The following is a 14,522-nucleotide window of genomic DNA, read 5'->3' on the forward strand; positions in this document are numbered from 1 at the left end:
TGGCAATAAAGCTGGTAAATTATTGATTCTTACGAATGTAAAATGTTGCTCTTGTTTTTATTTAACTATTTTTAAAGCCTTCGCAATAACAATCGGATCCGTAAAATTACCATCACGATCACCGATAACAGCAATCAAACATGTTCAAAATTGTTTGAATATACATTTTTTCAACATGACGTCCAAAAATGTATTTCAATATTTTTTTAACTTTATATTATAGCTACATCGGTCGTTGATTTTGTTAGTGATTTACTAAATAACAACTCATTTTTGTTCTAAACTTTTTTTTATTATCGTGACATTTTTATTTCTGGTAACAAAAATCAGCACTGGGTGGAAAATATTCTTCTATTAACGATATAAATTTATTGAGGGGACAAAAAGTTTCGCACGCTGGTAGTTTCAACAGTTGTGGTTTATTGGCAGTATAATTTTCATAAAAAATCTGAAATTTATTGTAATATTGTAATTATTCACATCTGGTAGAAATGTCTGTACCTTTATTCCATATTTGCGATTAACTTTGTGGATTTCGAATGTTATGTAAGATCCATAATTCGGAATGTGAGGAGGATCAAAAACGCCAAGTAAAATCAAGAGTTCGGCAATATTACTTTCATGCGCTGAGTACAAGTACAATTTTCTGCCTGGACTTTTTCTACTGATTTTATTGTTGCTGTCATTAATAAGTTTCTGTAGAAAGTATCCTGAAAACTTTAGTAACACAATTGTAAAAATGGAAAGATGAATAATTAACCTGATGCCATTCTGTTCATATCTGTTGTAGCCGTTGCAACGAAATATTCTTTAATAGTTAAATCACTGATCTTTTGTGGCCACACCTTGTCGGTCCAATCAGGCAATTTAAAACCCCATTCTTCCTAAAATGTGTTCACTGAACGCAACATTTTTGTGTGAACAAGATGCATACCTCAGTTGTTAGTCCAAAATATAAGTTGTACACTTGAGAAAATGTAGTAATATTAAGACCGGTGTGTCTAGATAAATATTGAAAAATGTTCTCGTATTTACTGAATTTTGTTTGCATTTTGTCGGACTGAACATATTGATTGTAAAGTTGTAGATAGTACGGGCAAGTAACACCTAACAAAATCTAACAACAATCGCAAATTAGTTATTAATTAGTTCACTTAAATCCCAATTACCGGATCTCTCGACGCTGGTAGATAATTATATGGAATTGGTTGCCAGTTGAGCTTTCGATTCCACATTTGACTAGCTCTAGGAGGAAACAGACCAGCTAGAACCAGTAATAGTGACATTTTGGTTCTATTGTAGTCGGTGCTTTGAGGTTCTACTATTGTTGGATAATAGTAAGGGCCTAAGAAATTATTGTATCTGTTCCGCAGTGCTTTACCAATAGAATATTCTCTTCTTTTTCCCGCCTATATCAATCCCAGTTACACAAGATACATATTTTTTTTATCTACAAAGTGTTCCAAAATGATTGTAGTATCGTAGGGTGTTTGGATCGGAAAAAATTGTTTGCCACCTTTCGACGATAAGGTCCCGCACTACACAGTGAAATGATACCTCGAGTTTACCCAACCTAACCTCTTTTCTTATACCTGTCATCTTGACGGGTCTTGATAGTTGGTATCATTTTTTTAGTATCTGTCAAAATTCAAAACACTCAAATTCTCAAAACCTACTACGATACCACAATCATTTTGGAACACTTTGAACAACTTACATTGGTAAGTTGCCCCAGTCCGACAGGAAAATAAGTTTCGTTCCGATAGGGATCCTTTGGGTAAAGTTCGTCGGGTCCGTTTGGTGTCCTGTTGCCATGCCTGAAAAGCTTAAGACAAAATATCTAGTGATTGTTGCCCTGAAAAATGATCACTTACGACATGCACTAGTAACAAACTGCTCTCTTCAGCGGGTGCACTTTGGACTTCTGGTCCGTGTAAAAGCGATTTCAAACTCCAAAGAATGAATAGGATTGAGAAATTGAACTTCATTTTGCTTGTAAATTACAGAAAACAACATTTATATAGATATTGTACCGTGTGAGCAACAAGTACTGATTGAGTTGGCAATAAATTCTGGTGATTTTTGGTAACTTTTATGTCATGTTCCAACGAAAAAACCATTTTATTAATAAAAGATTACAAAAACCAAGACGTTTAAATATGAAATGTATACCAGCTGTCAATAGTGTCAATAAAACAAACCGAAATAGGTACAATTCACAGTCTTGAAAATTTTATGTAAAATTTTTGATTGCCAACTGTAATAGTTATTGTTGCTCACCCTGTATAATATTACAATTACGTGTAAGAATTTGTTAGCTATTTTTTTTAATGATTTTAGTTTCTACATTGTCGAAATTATTGGGTGATTCAAAATGATTGTGGATAAGTATGGCAACTATGTGCGAAAATGTATGTGGCAACTGCGTGGGCGGGGTAGAGTTGACATTTGTATGACATTACATAAGCGTGCATTTGATTTTTTTGATACCATTGCACATTGATTTGACAATTTTCAAAATTGCGCGACTATGAACTGTCAAAGAAATGTCAACTCTATCCTACCCACACAGTTACCACATACATTTTCGTACATAGCTGCCATACTTATCGACAATCATTTTGAATCGCCCAATAGTAAAAATGTTATGCTCATAAAACGTTTGATAATAATTAGCTTGGAATATCTTAATATACGTATTGTACGTAATTATTCAACACTATGTTATAAAAGCCAATGAGATGATTCCGTTACCGACGTTTGACAAATCCAAAGAGACTATAATCGATAATCGCGCACTTACATTTTCAAAGAAAGTTGTCAAGTCGCTTATTTCATGCACTCTCTTTCTCACCTTCTGATAGTTGTTCAAAAATGGTTAACACTTGACAGCGCGAATATTTATGCACTAATGCAATTATAATTATCGTATATCATATCATAATGAGTTAAAGTATACTCGTATTCGATTATTTTTGAGGTGCTATCAAGAATGCGCAATTAACATGTTTTTCCCTCATAATAGTATATTATGATACGAGTCTTATAAGAAGCATTTTATCGCACGCACGGGTTTAGAGCACGACGAGCGTAGCGAGGAGTGCCCTAAACGAGTAAGTGCGATAAAATGCCTTATAAACGAGATGTCATACAGTATTTTTTCTACTTTGCAACTTTTTCAATGAAAAGAAAATAATTCAAAATTTAAAACCGTTAAAGTTGAAGGATTCCACCCAAGGTCGCGTCTGCTGGTGTCGGCAACATCAAAATGGACAACAAGAAGGATGAATTAAACTATAGAAAATTTTATGTACTCGTATTTTTTGCAATCGACTGTACCTAGTCAAATTCTTAACCAGGGAAGGAAATGGACCTAAGAATATTCACCAGAGGATGATTAATTTGTATGGGGAAGATGCGTCGTCGTATTTTACGTTAAAACTTTGGTGCAAACAATTTCGATGAGATTGTAGGAATGAAGACGACCCAAGATGCGGAAGCAAGAACCAATGAAAACATCAAGACAGTCGAGGTTTTGGTCTTAGCAGATCGAAGAATGAAAGTTTCAATGATTGCCGATAAAGTAGGGATATCGGAAGCTACAGTATTAAAAAATTTGAATGAAGATTTAGGAATGCAGAAGGTCTCAGTAGGTTGGATTCTGAAATTGCTTAATCCCGAATAAAAACTGTGTCGGCAAAACATTTGCAAAGAAACCTTGGGTGTATCACTGGGATCCATCGAGAAAACCAGACTCCATGAAATGGGTCCACAAGAGATCTCCACCGCCAAAAAGGGCAAGGATGCAGAATTTATCAGGAAAAATGATGGAAGGAATTTTACTAATTGAATACATGAAAAAAGGCTCTACAATAACAGGAGAAGTCTATAAGGAAACAATCAGAATGTTGAAAACTGCCATACAGCAAAAAAAGCTCCACAACTGTGATCAAAAGATGATGCTGCTTCGTGAAAATTGCAGAGTTCGCAAATCTTGCCAAGTCTCGTCAATCGACGAGTGCGGCTTTCCAGAAATGGAACATCCACCCTACAGTCCAGATTTGGCACCGCCTGACTATTAACGCTTTCCTAAATTAAAAAAGCACTTGCGGGGAAGCCGTTTTTCTTCGGATGATTACCTGAAAGAAGCCGTAGAGACATTTTTGCAGGATTTATTAAAGGTTTTTTTAAGGCATAGCCTTATTGGAAAAACGTTGGAATAAATATGTAACGGTTAATGGATCATATGTTGGAAAAAACATTACTTTTCTCCCAACCTTTTCCTTCATAGCTAGGTAGATAATATAAAAATCTCCCCTCCTAACATTTAGAAATATTTCATCATTTACACACGAATTGGAAATGATATTAAGATTGTTCTGTGCTATACAATCCACCAGTAAATTTTTCATATATCATCAGCCAAAATTAATTTGGGGTAAGTTAGGACAGTATGAAAAGTAAGGGACCTTTGCGAAATGCGAGATGCACCGCGTATGACAAAGATAATATTTTTATTAATACAGAATATTAATTAATTAATAACATAATTACATAACATTTTTGTTTTATAATACAAAAAATTCCGATAATATTGCGGAATCTGGAAAAGTGCCCCGAATGCTTGCAGCGTTTCCACGTTGAATGGCAAGGGAAACCCCTCGAAAAGGAATTTCTTTGATTTTGAATCGCCTGATTCCGCGATAAATCGGTTTCCGATGACATTAATGAAATCGATTAATTAATTAATTCAATAATAGAAAACGTTAGGCTTCCTTGTTTGAAATTTTACCCATCGGTCTATTTTTTAAGTTGAAAATAAATTTAGATATGTATTTTAATTGTGAAACGATTCTTTTTGGAAATGCAAAAATTAAGGTGGAAAGTTAATCTTCTTAAAGATTTAATTTCTTTGGGATGTCTTTTTGTCTGAATACAAGAATGAAAAAATCCATAGGATGAAGATAATTTATAGAAAACAATTATTTGGACTGCGTTGTTCCAACATGTTTATTATTGTTGTTCTCACAACGTAACAACCAATTAAAATTTTTTGGATATTTTTTACTTCGCAAGGATATATAAAATGAAAAATCACTTGACAACTGGAACTTACCAAAAAATTTTTCTGTTGCCACCACTTAACTATGGTTCAAACTGAAACAATTCCAGGATTCTCAACTTTAAATAGACTCTTGAATACAAAAATTCATGTGCCATATCAGTTATTTTAATATTTTACATGTTATTTCGTATCTTCAGTAGCGTAACAAGGCCTTCACGGGTCTGGGTTCGAAATATTTTGCTTTTTTCCAATTTCTAGGAACACGTGTAGAATTGTTTTCCTTATTTTGGTACTAAATTTAAATGTGTTTCATAGATCGTAACAAAAACACACTTGCCAATGTTCTTCACTTAATTACCTACATTAACTTATCTACGAAAGGAATATTCACATCAAAAAAGGTAATGGCTTAACAAAAATAAAGCAAAACAACGTTATCTATAGCCGTAGGAAAAAATCTTAAGTAACGAAAGAATATTTAGCAAAATTAGTACCTAACTACTTCAAGCAAAATTAAATTTCTTCAAGTTAATACAGAGTCCTTGAACCCCATCCTGTGAATTTAATCGTTCAAAGGATTTTTTTCCTTTACAGTGTTCATTTAATAATGCCCATCTTTTAGTACTGTAAAAAATGTCTTCTTTTTTTCTACAAAATCCAAGAAGTTTCTGATTTCTTCAACTCCTTGTTGGATTAAGAGAATCACTAACTTGATTTGGCTTTCGTTTTCCGAAAAGTTAGGGCGCTCTGAGTCCCCGGCTTCCACAGAACCCCTGCTGATACGCCACTGCATATATTGACTGTTATCTAGCGGATTTACATTTAAATTATTGCACTCAATACTGATATGCAAAAATTCTTGAACACGTCTTTACCCAAAACTGATAAGGGAAGTGGGAAATACAGAATTTGACAAATATTCAGGATACGTTAGGACGTATAATTTAAAAATCCTCACTGACTTATGAATGTTTTCAATGATTTGTTATTTGTAACTAATAATATGTCAGATGAACTGCAAGAGTTGCAGGATTCATTTTTTTAAACAAAAATAATTGTGAAGGACACTTTTCAAATAAACTATTTTGCGTCAAACAAACCTGAATAAACATTTTATGGAAAGCACTAGCAGTATTTTTGTAGTTCCGCGAAAGCGAGCTATGATAACAATGTTACGAGTGTAATAATTTAAGCGACGCTTTGTTCTAAAATGAAGCTTTGATCTGTTATCAATTATTATGTACAATTATTAAGTACAATCTGTTTCCAGATACACCCACAGCTTTTTTACATACATTTCTGTGAAGATGTGCCGTTCTCGGGTGTCGTGGGCGTTCAGCAACAACTTAAACCAAGCCAAGCCATAACACAGACTGCCTCAGCTTAAGATTGATCACCCAACTTCAATCGAAGTGAGAATGCCAGTGTAAACTCATACTAATAGTTTTGCTGAATATTGCATACCTGATTAATCGCAGCAGGTACACGCAGATATTCAACACAATTTCTTTAAATTGGAAATCATGAAATTCTTAATTTTATCATTATCGAATTACATAATTAGATACAGAACTGATAAAGAGAAAAAACGAATTTGTTTAATCTAATTTAATTTTAATAGACTCAACTAATGAGTAATTGATGATCGGAGCTCTTATTGATAAAGTTGTATTAACCTTATCGGACGCTGCGATAGAACTTGTTTACGACTTCAGATTCAAGAGTGAAGATCAAATTTGTGAATCAGTTCTTGAAAAATTAGTATCTATTACTCGTATTATCAATTGTTACATTAAATTATTGTCATAAAGTTGGAAAAAAAAATGTTTCTTTGTTTTCTCGTGCTTGGAAGGGGCTATTTTTTTTAAACGTTTATAAATACATACTTGAATTCGACTGGTTAATAACCTTTAAAATTCTCTAAGTTTTTCGACCGCCTCCTAATTTAAATTTAATTTACATTTTAAATTTTAATATAATGCGTGGAATATCAGTTGAAAATGATATATATGTACAAATGACGCGTTTAAACAATCAAATGTAAAACATTATTACCGTAATTGCCTAAGCTACAGTAATTATTTTCATTTACGTAATGGCAGAATTACTATTTCACTTTATCAGTTTTGTAGCTAGTAATAAATTAATTTAATTAAAAATTATTAATCAATTTTTCGTTATATGTAACAGACACCGTAGTTCACCGAATGTTTCTTTCGCGAAAGTAGAGATTTATTTTGGGAAAACCCATAAGATTCGAAATTTCACACCGTAGAAAAAAGAGTCGTTCAACTGGAACACAATTGAAATAGATTTGACATTTAAAATAAACACAATTAATAGGTACGTAATGGACTTTTACATTTATGAGAGATGGAAAATATGCGCAGTAGATCTGCGCATTGTGAGTGAACAGTTGACCGCTACACCTTATTTCCATTGTTTTGTATTGGTTTACTCAAATGTCAACATCTTTGTTGTCTCACAGGATACAGAATTCCTTTGCGCAGTGACGTCACTGTGCGACAAAGAGCGTCCTTATTTGTAAAGGTCCATTGTCAGTTTTACTTCAGGATCAAGAGATCAGGGAATTAAATACCTCAAGCAGAGAGAAAAGAAGTCTTTTCATACTCTGAATTAATTTTACAAAGTCATGAGGCACAAAAAAAACTTAAACGATAAAAATCAAACATAACCTCGAATGACATAAAAACTTGACTTTTTTAAGTTAGTCGTCCGTCAAAACTGCCAGCAAAATTTGAAATTTTTCAGCGGTTCCCAAACAAACTGACTCTTTTGATTCTCTTGTAAACCATTAACATTTGCATAACGCAAGTTGGGTTATTTTGTCTTCTTTTAACACGTACTACCTCAGGTTAAAATATCTGCACAACTTTCAAAATCACACTGTATGAGTTCTTTAGATATAATCTGTTTCAAAATCAAAAATCCACCACCTGTTGAATTATGTTGGCAGAAAAAAGAAATCCCTAGAAGAGGTTTACTTTTTTTGGGTTGGCTCAACCTCCCGCCAAAATTTGACATTGAACTGTTGAGTTTATTTACCTAACACAAAATAATTATTATGTACAAAAAGGTTTTAGCTACCATATCATACTTTTTGAGTGAAATAATAAAATGAGAATAAAAAACACGATGAACTACGACCAAAACGACTGTCCAACAGTTTTCTTTCATAACCCCACTTTTTTCTGACACTTGTAGACACACTAAAAACAAAAGTTGGCGATGTTGTCGGTTGTATTTTCGAGGTAGAATCCTCGGTGGATTTTTGATTTTGAAACAGATTATAGTTTTTTTCACTTTTGTAATTTAAAAATTTAAATTTAAATTTAAATATTGAATGTGTAGGTTTATTTATATTTAATTTATCGTATAATTTAAATTGTTACGTGCATTAAGGACTATTTTTTTTAACTTAATTTTGGTAGAAATGGTAGAACACCGCTGAAATTCTACATTTTGGTTTAAGTTTAGTTGTTAAGACTACGAATGACAACAGAAACGTCAAAAAATGTTGTGCAACAAGGGTGCCAAATCAAAAATTTAAAATGAGAGACCACCGCTCTACTAGAAAGAACTAACATATTTCATGGGAAGCTTTAAAAGACGATGCCAAATTTCTCACAAATCTTCAGAGATGTAACTGAATTCTGTGAACCAATTTCAAGAATATCACCAGAAAACAAAATTTTGATCGTTATATCCTTGTATTTAGTTTACGATTTGCTAAGTTGTTTGATGTTTTCTCCAATTCCCAGTCAAGACAGTGGAGCTGCTTGTTCTGACCATACAACCGATGTGAATGCTCAGGTCAAAATAGCCAATAAATTTGTAACAAGAGACATATTATACTTTGCATTAAATTAAGAACAAACATTTTTAATTGCTCTACATAAATCGTTTTCAGGAATGTACTCCTCTAATAAAAGAATAAACTGATCCAAAGGACAAAGTTCTTCACAAGAAGACAACTTCAACAATTTTGGCTCAGGTGAAGTGTAATCTTGATAATAAATCTAAAAACAAAAGTAGTATTTTGACTGTGACTCTGTACGTTGACGTACCTACCTTGAATCCTGCAACATCACCGATTTTGTGAAGTTCGAACGAAATAAAAACCATGTGGTGAAATGTGTGACTCGAAGACGCCCAAAATATGCAATGTTTATTGCTTGTCCCGAATAAAGAAAAAGCTTCTTGTTTTGAGGGACCAACTCACCGCTCATTTTTCTTTTTGAGGTGTCAACAGTCCTCTTTAATAAACCTCCTGAACAAACAATTTTAAATACACTTAATAAAGGGTTTTACTGAAACACTGGAAATGTACCAGAAGTTAATTTACGCAGTTCACTTGTTGCTGTTAACAAACCATAACTCTTAATCTTTGGTTGGTTGTGGATAGACATCTTTTGTCCATTCTGGTAATGTCAAACCGCAGTCTTCCTCGCCACTTAGACACATGTACAGAAAAAAAAAGTATCTTAACTTGTAATTCAGTATTTTCTGAAATGTATTCGAAAATTTCTGCATACTCTTTGCTCTTGCATCATTTTAGGAGAATTGGAAAGGAATTTTTTAAAATTTAGACATTCGACACCCCTAAATATCTAGAACAATAATGATTGTTGAAAACAATTTTCACAACGGTGAAGTTATTTACCATATCTGCATTCGCTGTTACCTACCACATTGAAAAGGATTGGTCGCCTGTTGCAACCTATTTCCCAAATTTGTTCGGGGAAACAACCCAGCTAAAACTAACTGCAACGACGTTTTTGGCCTGTTGGTATCGGAACTTAAGGCTTCTTAGCCAGGAGTGTAAATTTTGCCCAAGGATTTGTCGTATCTTACACGAAGAATTTGCCCGGGTTTAAACGCTCTTCCTTTGCCTTTCTGAACTTAATTTGTTAAAAAATAAAAATGCATTAGTGAATTCTCCGTAGCCGTAAGGGTAGTAGGTCTGATTTTTATGGGGATCTTTTGGATATACCGATCTTAAAACTGGTGTTCTGTCACCGTGTCGGAATAACTGAAGAACAAAAATTACCAACAGGAGGATTATATTAAATTTCATATCTCACAATACGCACTAGTTGTAGTGTTGAAGTATCCGTGTTTGATGAAGCAGTTTTCATTTTTTTAAATCTTCTCAAAATTGTTACTAATAAATTTAGGAACTTCGTAATAGAACCCATAATAAAATGCATTATTTATCAAAACAATAATGAATGTTTTATTAAATAGAATTACACAATATTGACTTAAATACATCACGAATTACATAACCTTTAAGCACTTGCTTCAATCTTATTCGACACATTTAATTCAGACTTTCGAATGAAAAGCTGATAACAGATCTACAGATTTTCGTGAGAAACAAATAATTTTGAGTTATTTTACTTCAGCAAAAAATATGCACTTTAAAATAATGCATCCGACAAGAATAAGTAATCTCAAATTGCCAAAAGCGAATGAAGATTACAAATAATTCCATTGTCTTTCATTTTACGTATCCATCCATAACTTGATGTCTCCACAGAAAATGACCATTCAGTGCATAACGTACTTGTAGAAATTTTAAAAACATCAAAAATTTTGACCAGAGGTTCGTGAAAGATTTTTACTAGGTCTGTGTAAAAAGGTGGTAAGCTAGATTAGAAGGCAATGTGTTGAAATATTTAACTTTGAGTTTAATAAACTCATTTTAAAATTCAAGTTGGCTTAGCTAGAGCAATAAAAACAAATGAATATGTATTCAAAGCCTCAAAAGGACAAAAGATGTTTAATTAGGCTATTAACAAGTTATAAAAAAATATTTAAAAAATGCTTTAAGCTTTAGTGTTTTAAAGGCCCTTTTTCGCACGCACTTTAGTGTCAAAAACAGGGATTATAATTCAGGTATAATAAAAACAAAATTAATGAAACTGTAAATGTAAGCGACAATTATACGGTAGGTTTATTTTTAATGTTTGTTTTATAATCAGTATACTAATCAGTATCAGTAGACTAATTGACTAATTGAGCGACGTCAACTTGTCTCTAATTTTTTTCTCTTAAAAGTTTATTGTAATCGTTTCATATAATCGTGTCAAAAATAAATTACGCCCTAGGATTTGAACTTTTAGGGAAATAACGTTTTTCATGTTGTGTGTAATTAGAATTTTCAACCTAATCAAATTTATTGCAACCTAGTATCGAATATCCCTAAATCCTAGGGTGTAATTTATTTTTGACACGATTATATGTTATAATTAGTAACAGTGCTAGGATCCAGTAGCACGTAAATTTGTTTCTATTTCGTGCCAATCTAATTTAAATATCAAATTACAATCATTTACATATACTTTGCATTAAATAAAATGTTTTACATAATTGAAATTGTTACAACCGTTAGAAAATTTGATGACCTAGACCTAGAACGTAAAATAGCGGTTTCGCAAATATGTATTTACCCTTGTCTTGATTAAGTATCATAATCATATTTTGTCACATCCTTTGTTTTATACAATTTTTATTAAAATTACGACATACATCAAAAACATATGAATAGTTATTTTTGTATTAAGTGCGTAAAATGATTGTTTTTTGTTGGCGCATGAGAATGAGTTTTTGGTCGAGACCGTCAGGTCGAGACTTCAAACTCATTCGAATGCGCGAAACAATCATCTTTCGCACGAAATACAAGAAGTATTTTTTCTACAACAGCATTTTAAAATTTTTGGATTTTGTAATTTTTGTAAAATTTTCCTTGGATGTTAAAATGTTCGTCAAAAAGTTTCCTTGGGTGCTAAAATATAACTATTTTAGCATGCAAGGAAACTTTTTGACAAATATTTTTTCAGTATCAAAAATGACATACTTTGCGACTTGATAACGATGCATAAATGTCACGTTTTTTTGACGGTTGTAGAATAGTTATATTATGCACCGAGGGAGTGAAGTGGATGATTTTTACCCGAGGTGCAATTTGTAGCCCGAGGGCGTAGCCCGACGGTTCTACAAAGCACTGAGGGTAAAAATCATTCACTCCCGAGGTCCATATACTATTTTTTGCACGACTTACCGATTTTAATAGAAAAAAGCCGAAATTTTGTAAATTATCACTAACTGTCAAGCTAAATTGAAGTGTCATGTTGACAGTTAAAAATAATTTTTAACCTTTCGGCTTTTTTCAATTAAAATTTTTGAATCGTGCAAATAATAGTATCTGCACCTCGGGAATGCATGATTGTTACCGTCGTTGCTTTGTAGGACCCTCGGGCTTCGCCTTCAGGCTACAAACTGCACATCGAGTAAAAAAAAAATTAATTCGAAATAAATATGTACCAAAAAAGGTTGAATAGGCTATGGTTTTTTGCCCAAGGGGAAAAAAGATGACTAAAAGCTTGAGTTGGCTGCGGTTTTTTGCCCAAGGGGAAAAAAGAGCGACTTTACTCCATACAATCAGGGAGTAAAGTTGCTCATTATATACAGGTCGTGCAAAAAAAAGTTTTTTTGCTTTAATTTATAACGCGATAGGGTGACAAAGTAGAATTTTCAAAATGAAACATCTTTTTTGTAGGAAGAAAAGAAAAGATTTGCAGAGATGTAAATGATGTATATTTCATCATCAGAAAATAGTATTCAACAAACAACAAAATTGTATTCATTGTTTTGAAACCCAAAATACTTTGTTCTTAAATCAATATTTTTAATTTTTCTTTGACCTGCATATATCGTTCTGCGGGAGATATTCCTCAAATAAACGAGTAAATTGTTCCAAAGGACAAAATTCATCGCAAGCGGGCAATTTTAACAATTTAGGCTCAGGTGATGTGTGATCTTGATAAAAAATCTAAAACAAAAAAGTTGTGTTTCGATTAAAATGAACTGGCAGAATCGCGTAGGTACCTTGAGTCCTGCAACATCATCGATTTTGTGAAGCTCGAATAAAATATAAGATCCATATGGTGGAATATGTGGGTCGAAAACATCCAAAACGTGCAGCATGTGTGCAATATTTAACTCGTGTCCCGAATACAGAAACAGTTTCCTGTTTTTAGGAAGCAAGTCACCACTAATTTTCCCTGTCGAGCTGTGAATCACATTTTTCAACAAAGTTCCTAAACAAACAACGTTGAAAACATCCACTAAACATCTGTGCTACAAAATATACCGGAAGTAAATCTCCGGAGTTCAGTGGTTGACGTTAAAAGACCGTAGCTTTTAATAGCAAATTCTTTGAGTGGTTGTGGAAACACTTTTTTGGTCCATTCTGGCAACGCCAAACCGTACTGATGTTCCGTTTCCAGACATAAATACAGAAAGAAGAGGTCCATATAGGACTTCACTTGTACCCCACTGTGTTCGGAAATGTATTCTAAAATTTTTGCGTGTTGTTCAAGTTCACGCACTACTTTCGGTGACTGAACTAGTGCTGAATAAAGTTTCTGAAATTCGGAACACTCTGTACCCCAAAAAATCTAAAATCACATTTATGGGGAACTGGTCAATAAATATGACGCCACGTACGAGATCCTGATCGAGTGGTAATGTACTGAACGGAATCGGTTGCCAGTTTAAACCAGTTTCCCAGATTTGTTCCTCCACAGGTGGAAACAATCCAGCGAGAACGAGTTGCAGCGACGCTTTTGTTCTGTTGACATCGGAACTAAAAGCTTCTAATAAATCAGGAGTGTAGATTTTTCCCAAGAAATTGTCGTATCTTTCACGAAAACTTTTTCCGAGTTTAAATTCTCTCCGTTTACCCTCCTAAAATCGATTTAAGTAGTTATTAAAGTAATTGAAGCAGCAAAACTTACATTAGTCAGTTCTCCGTGTCCGTAAGGATAATAGGTCTCATTTCTGTGTGGATCTTTGGGATAGATCGTCCTTAAATCCGTAGTTCTTTCGCCGTGTCGAAATAACTAACAGCCGATAAATTAACAATTACGAGATTGCTTCGTGTTCATACAACTGATTTAAATTTACAACTTCTACTTACGATGTGAACCAGTTTCAATGTTGAATTGTTTGGATCAGGCGATGCCGTTTTCACATTTTGTGTAGTTATTATTAAAGTTGCTACCAGGAAATTCAGGAATTGTCTACAAACCTCCATCGCAACATACAACTGTACTAAAAAACCTGTTCAGCAGAAAGTTCCAACTCATACCCGAGGGGAACGTTACAATATATTTTTTTTAATCTACGAATGCCAAGGCTCATTACTATTCACTACCTAACTGTGTAGTGTATGTTAACAAATTCATTGCTTTATAATTAATTAGACAAGTAAACGTAAATTATCCTTGTTAAAATTAAAAATATTACGTATTTATTATACAAATAAGATATTCAATTTTTCGCAAATGTATACCTATACAAATATAGGGTTATTATAAGTATATAAATTTATGGTTGCCGGTCCACATAAAAAACATCAAAATGATGG

General features: G+C 33.2%; 2 protein-coding genes and 1 pseudogene across 4 annotated transcripts; all 3 read right to left on the minus strand.

Moving 5' to 3' along the window:
* Nucleotides 1–270: 270 nt before the first annotated feature.
* On the minus strand, nt 271–6,434 carry LOC138133548 (venom acid phosphatase Acph-1-like). Of its 3 annotated transcripts, none has more exons than XM_069051500.1 (8): nt 6,361–6,434; nt 1,875–1,992; nt 1,718–1,825; nt 1,170–1,409; nt 935–1,117; nt 761–884; nt 502–710; nt 271–448 (listed from the first exon to the last, which is right to left on the minus strand). In XM_069051500.1, the coding sequence occupies exons 2-8, from the start codon at nt 1,986–1,988 to the stop codon at nt 308–310; spliced, it is 1,119 nt and encodes a 372-aa protein (XP_068907601.1). In that variant the 5' UTR covers nt 1,989–1,992; nt 6,361–6,434; the 3' UTR covers nt 271–307. The 3 variants fall into 3 exon arrangements, with proteins under 3 accessions (XP_068907601.1, XP_068907598.1, XP_068907599.1); XM_069051497.1 differs by lacking the exon at nt 6,361–6,434 and adding an exon at nt 5,117–5,354; XM_069051498.1 differs by lacking the exon at nt 6,361–6,434 and adding an exon at nt 3,925–4,129.
* Nucleotides 6,435–8,799: 2,365 nt separating this feature from the next.
* On the minus strand, nt 8,800–10,296 carry LOC138133057 (venom acid phosphatase Acph-1-like; annotated as a pseudogene).
* Nucleotides 10,297–12,665: 2,369 nt separating this feature from the next.
* On the minus strand, nt 12,666–14,249 carry LOC138133835 (venom acid phosphatase Acph-1-like). Its single transcript, XM_069051798.1, has 6 exons — nt 14,073–14,249; nt 13,891–13,995; nt 13,601–13,840; nt 13,245–13,551; nt 12,980–13,191; nt 12,666–12,923 (listed from the first exon to the last, which is right to left on the minus strand). The coding sequence occupies exons 1-6, from the start codon at nt 14,187–14,189 to the stop codon at nt 12,780–12,782; spliced, it is 1,125 nt and encodes a 374-aa protein (XP_068907899.1). The 5' UTR covers nt 14,190–14,249; the 3' UTR covers nt 12,666–12,779.
* Nucleotides 14,250–14,522: the final 273 nt, after the last annotated feature.

Source organism: Tenebrio molitor, chromosome 6 (genome assembly GCF_963966145.1).
Source record: "Tenebrio molitor chromosome 6, icTenMoli1.1, whole genome shotgun sequence".
Taxonomy (NCBI): domain Eukaryota; kingdom Metazoa; phylum Arthropoda; class Insecta; order Coleoptera; family Tenebrionidae; genus Tenebrio; species Tenebrio molitor.

Coding starts and splice junctions, on each gene's coding strand:
- LOC138133835 (XM_069051798.1), bottom strand. CDS start 14,189: ATGGAGGTTTGTAGACAATTCCTGAATTTCCTGGTAGCAACTTTAATA. Junction 13,996..14,072: donor CATTGAAACTGGTTCACATC/GTAAGTAGAAGT, acceptor ATCGGCTGTTAG/TTATTTCGACACGGCGAAAG. Junction 12,924..12,979: donor ATGATGTTGCAGGACTCAAG/GTACCTACGCGA, acceptor TTTTTGTTTTAG/ATTTTTTATCAAGATCACAC.
- LOC138133548 (XM_069051500.1), bottom strand. CDS start 1,988: ATGAAGTTCAATTTCTCAATCCTATTCATTCTTTGGAGTTTGAAATCG. Junction 1,826..1,874: donor GTTTGTTACTAGTGCATGTC/GTAAGTGATCAT, acceptor TTTTGTCTTAAG/CTTTTCAGGCATGGCAACAG. Junction 885..934: donor ATTTTGGACTAACAACTGAG/GTATGCATCTTG, acceptor AACACATTTTAG/GAAGAATGGGGTTTTAAATT.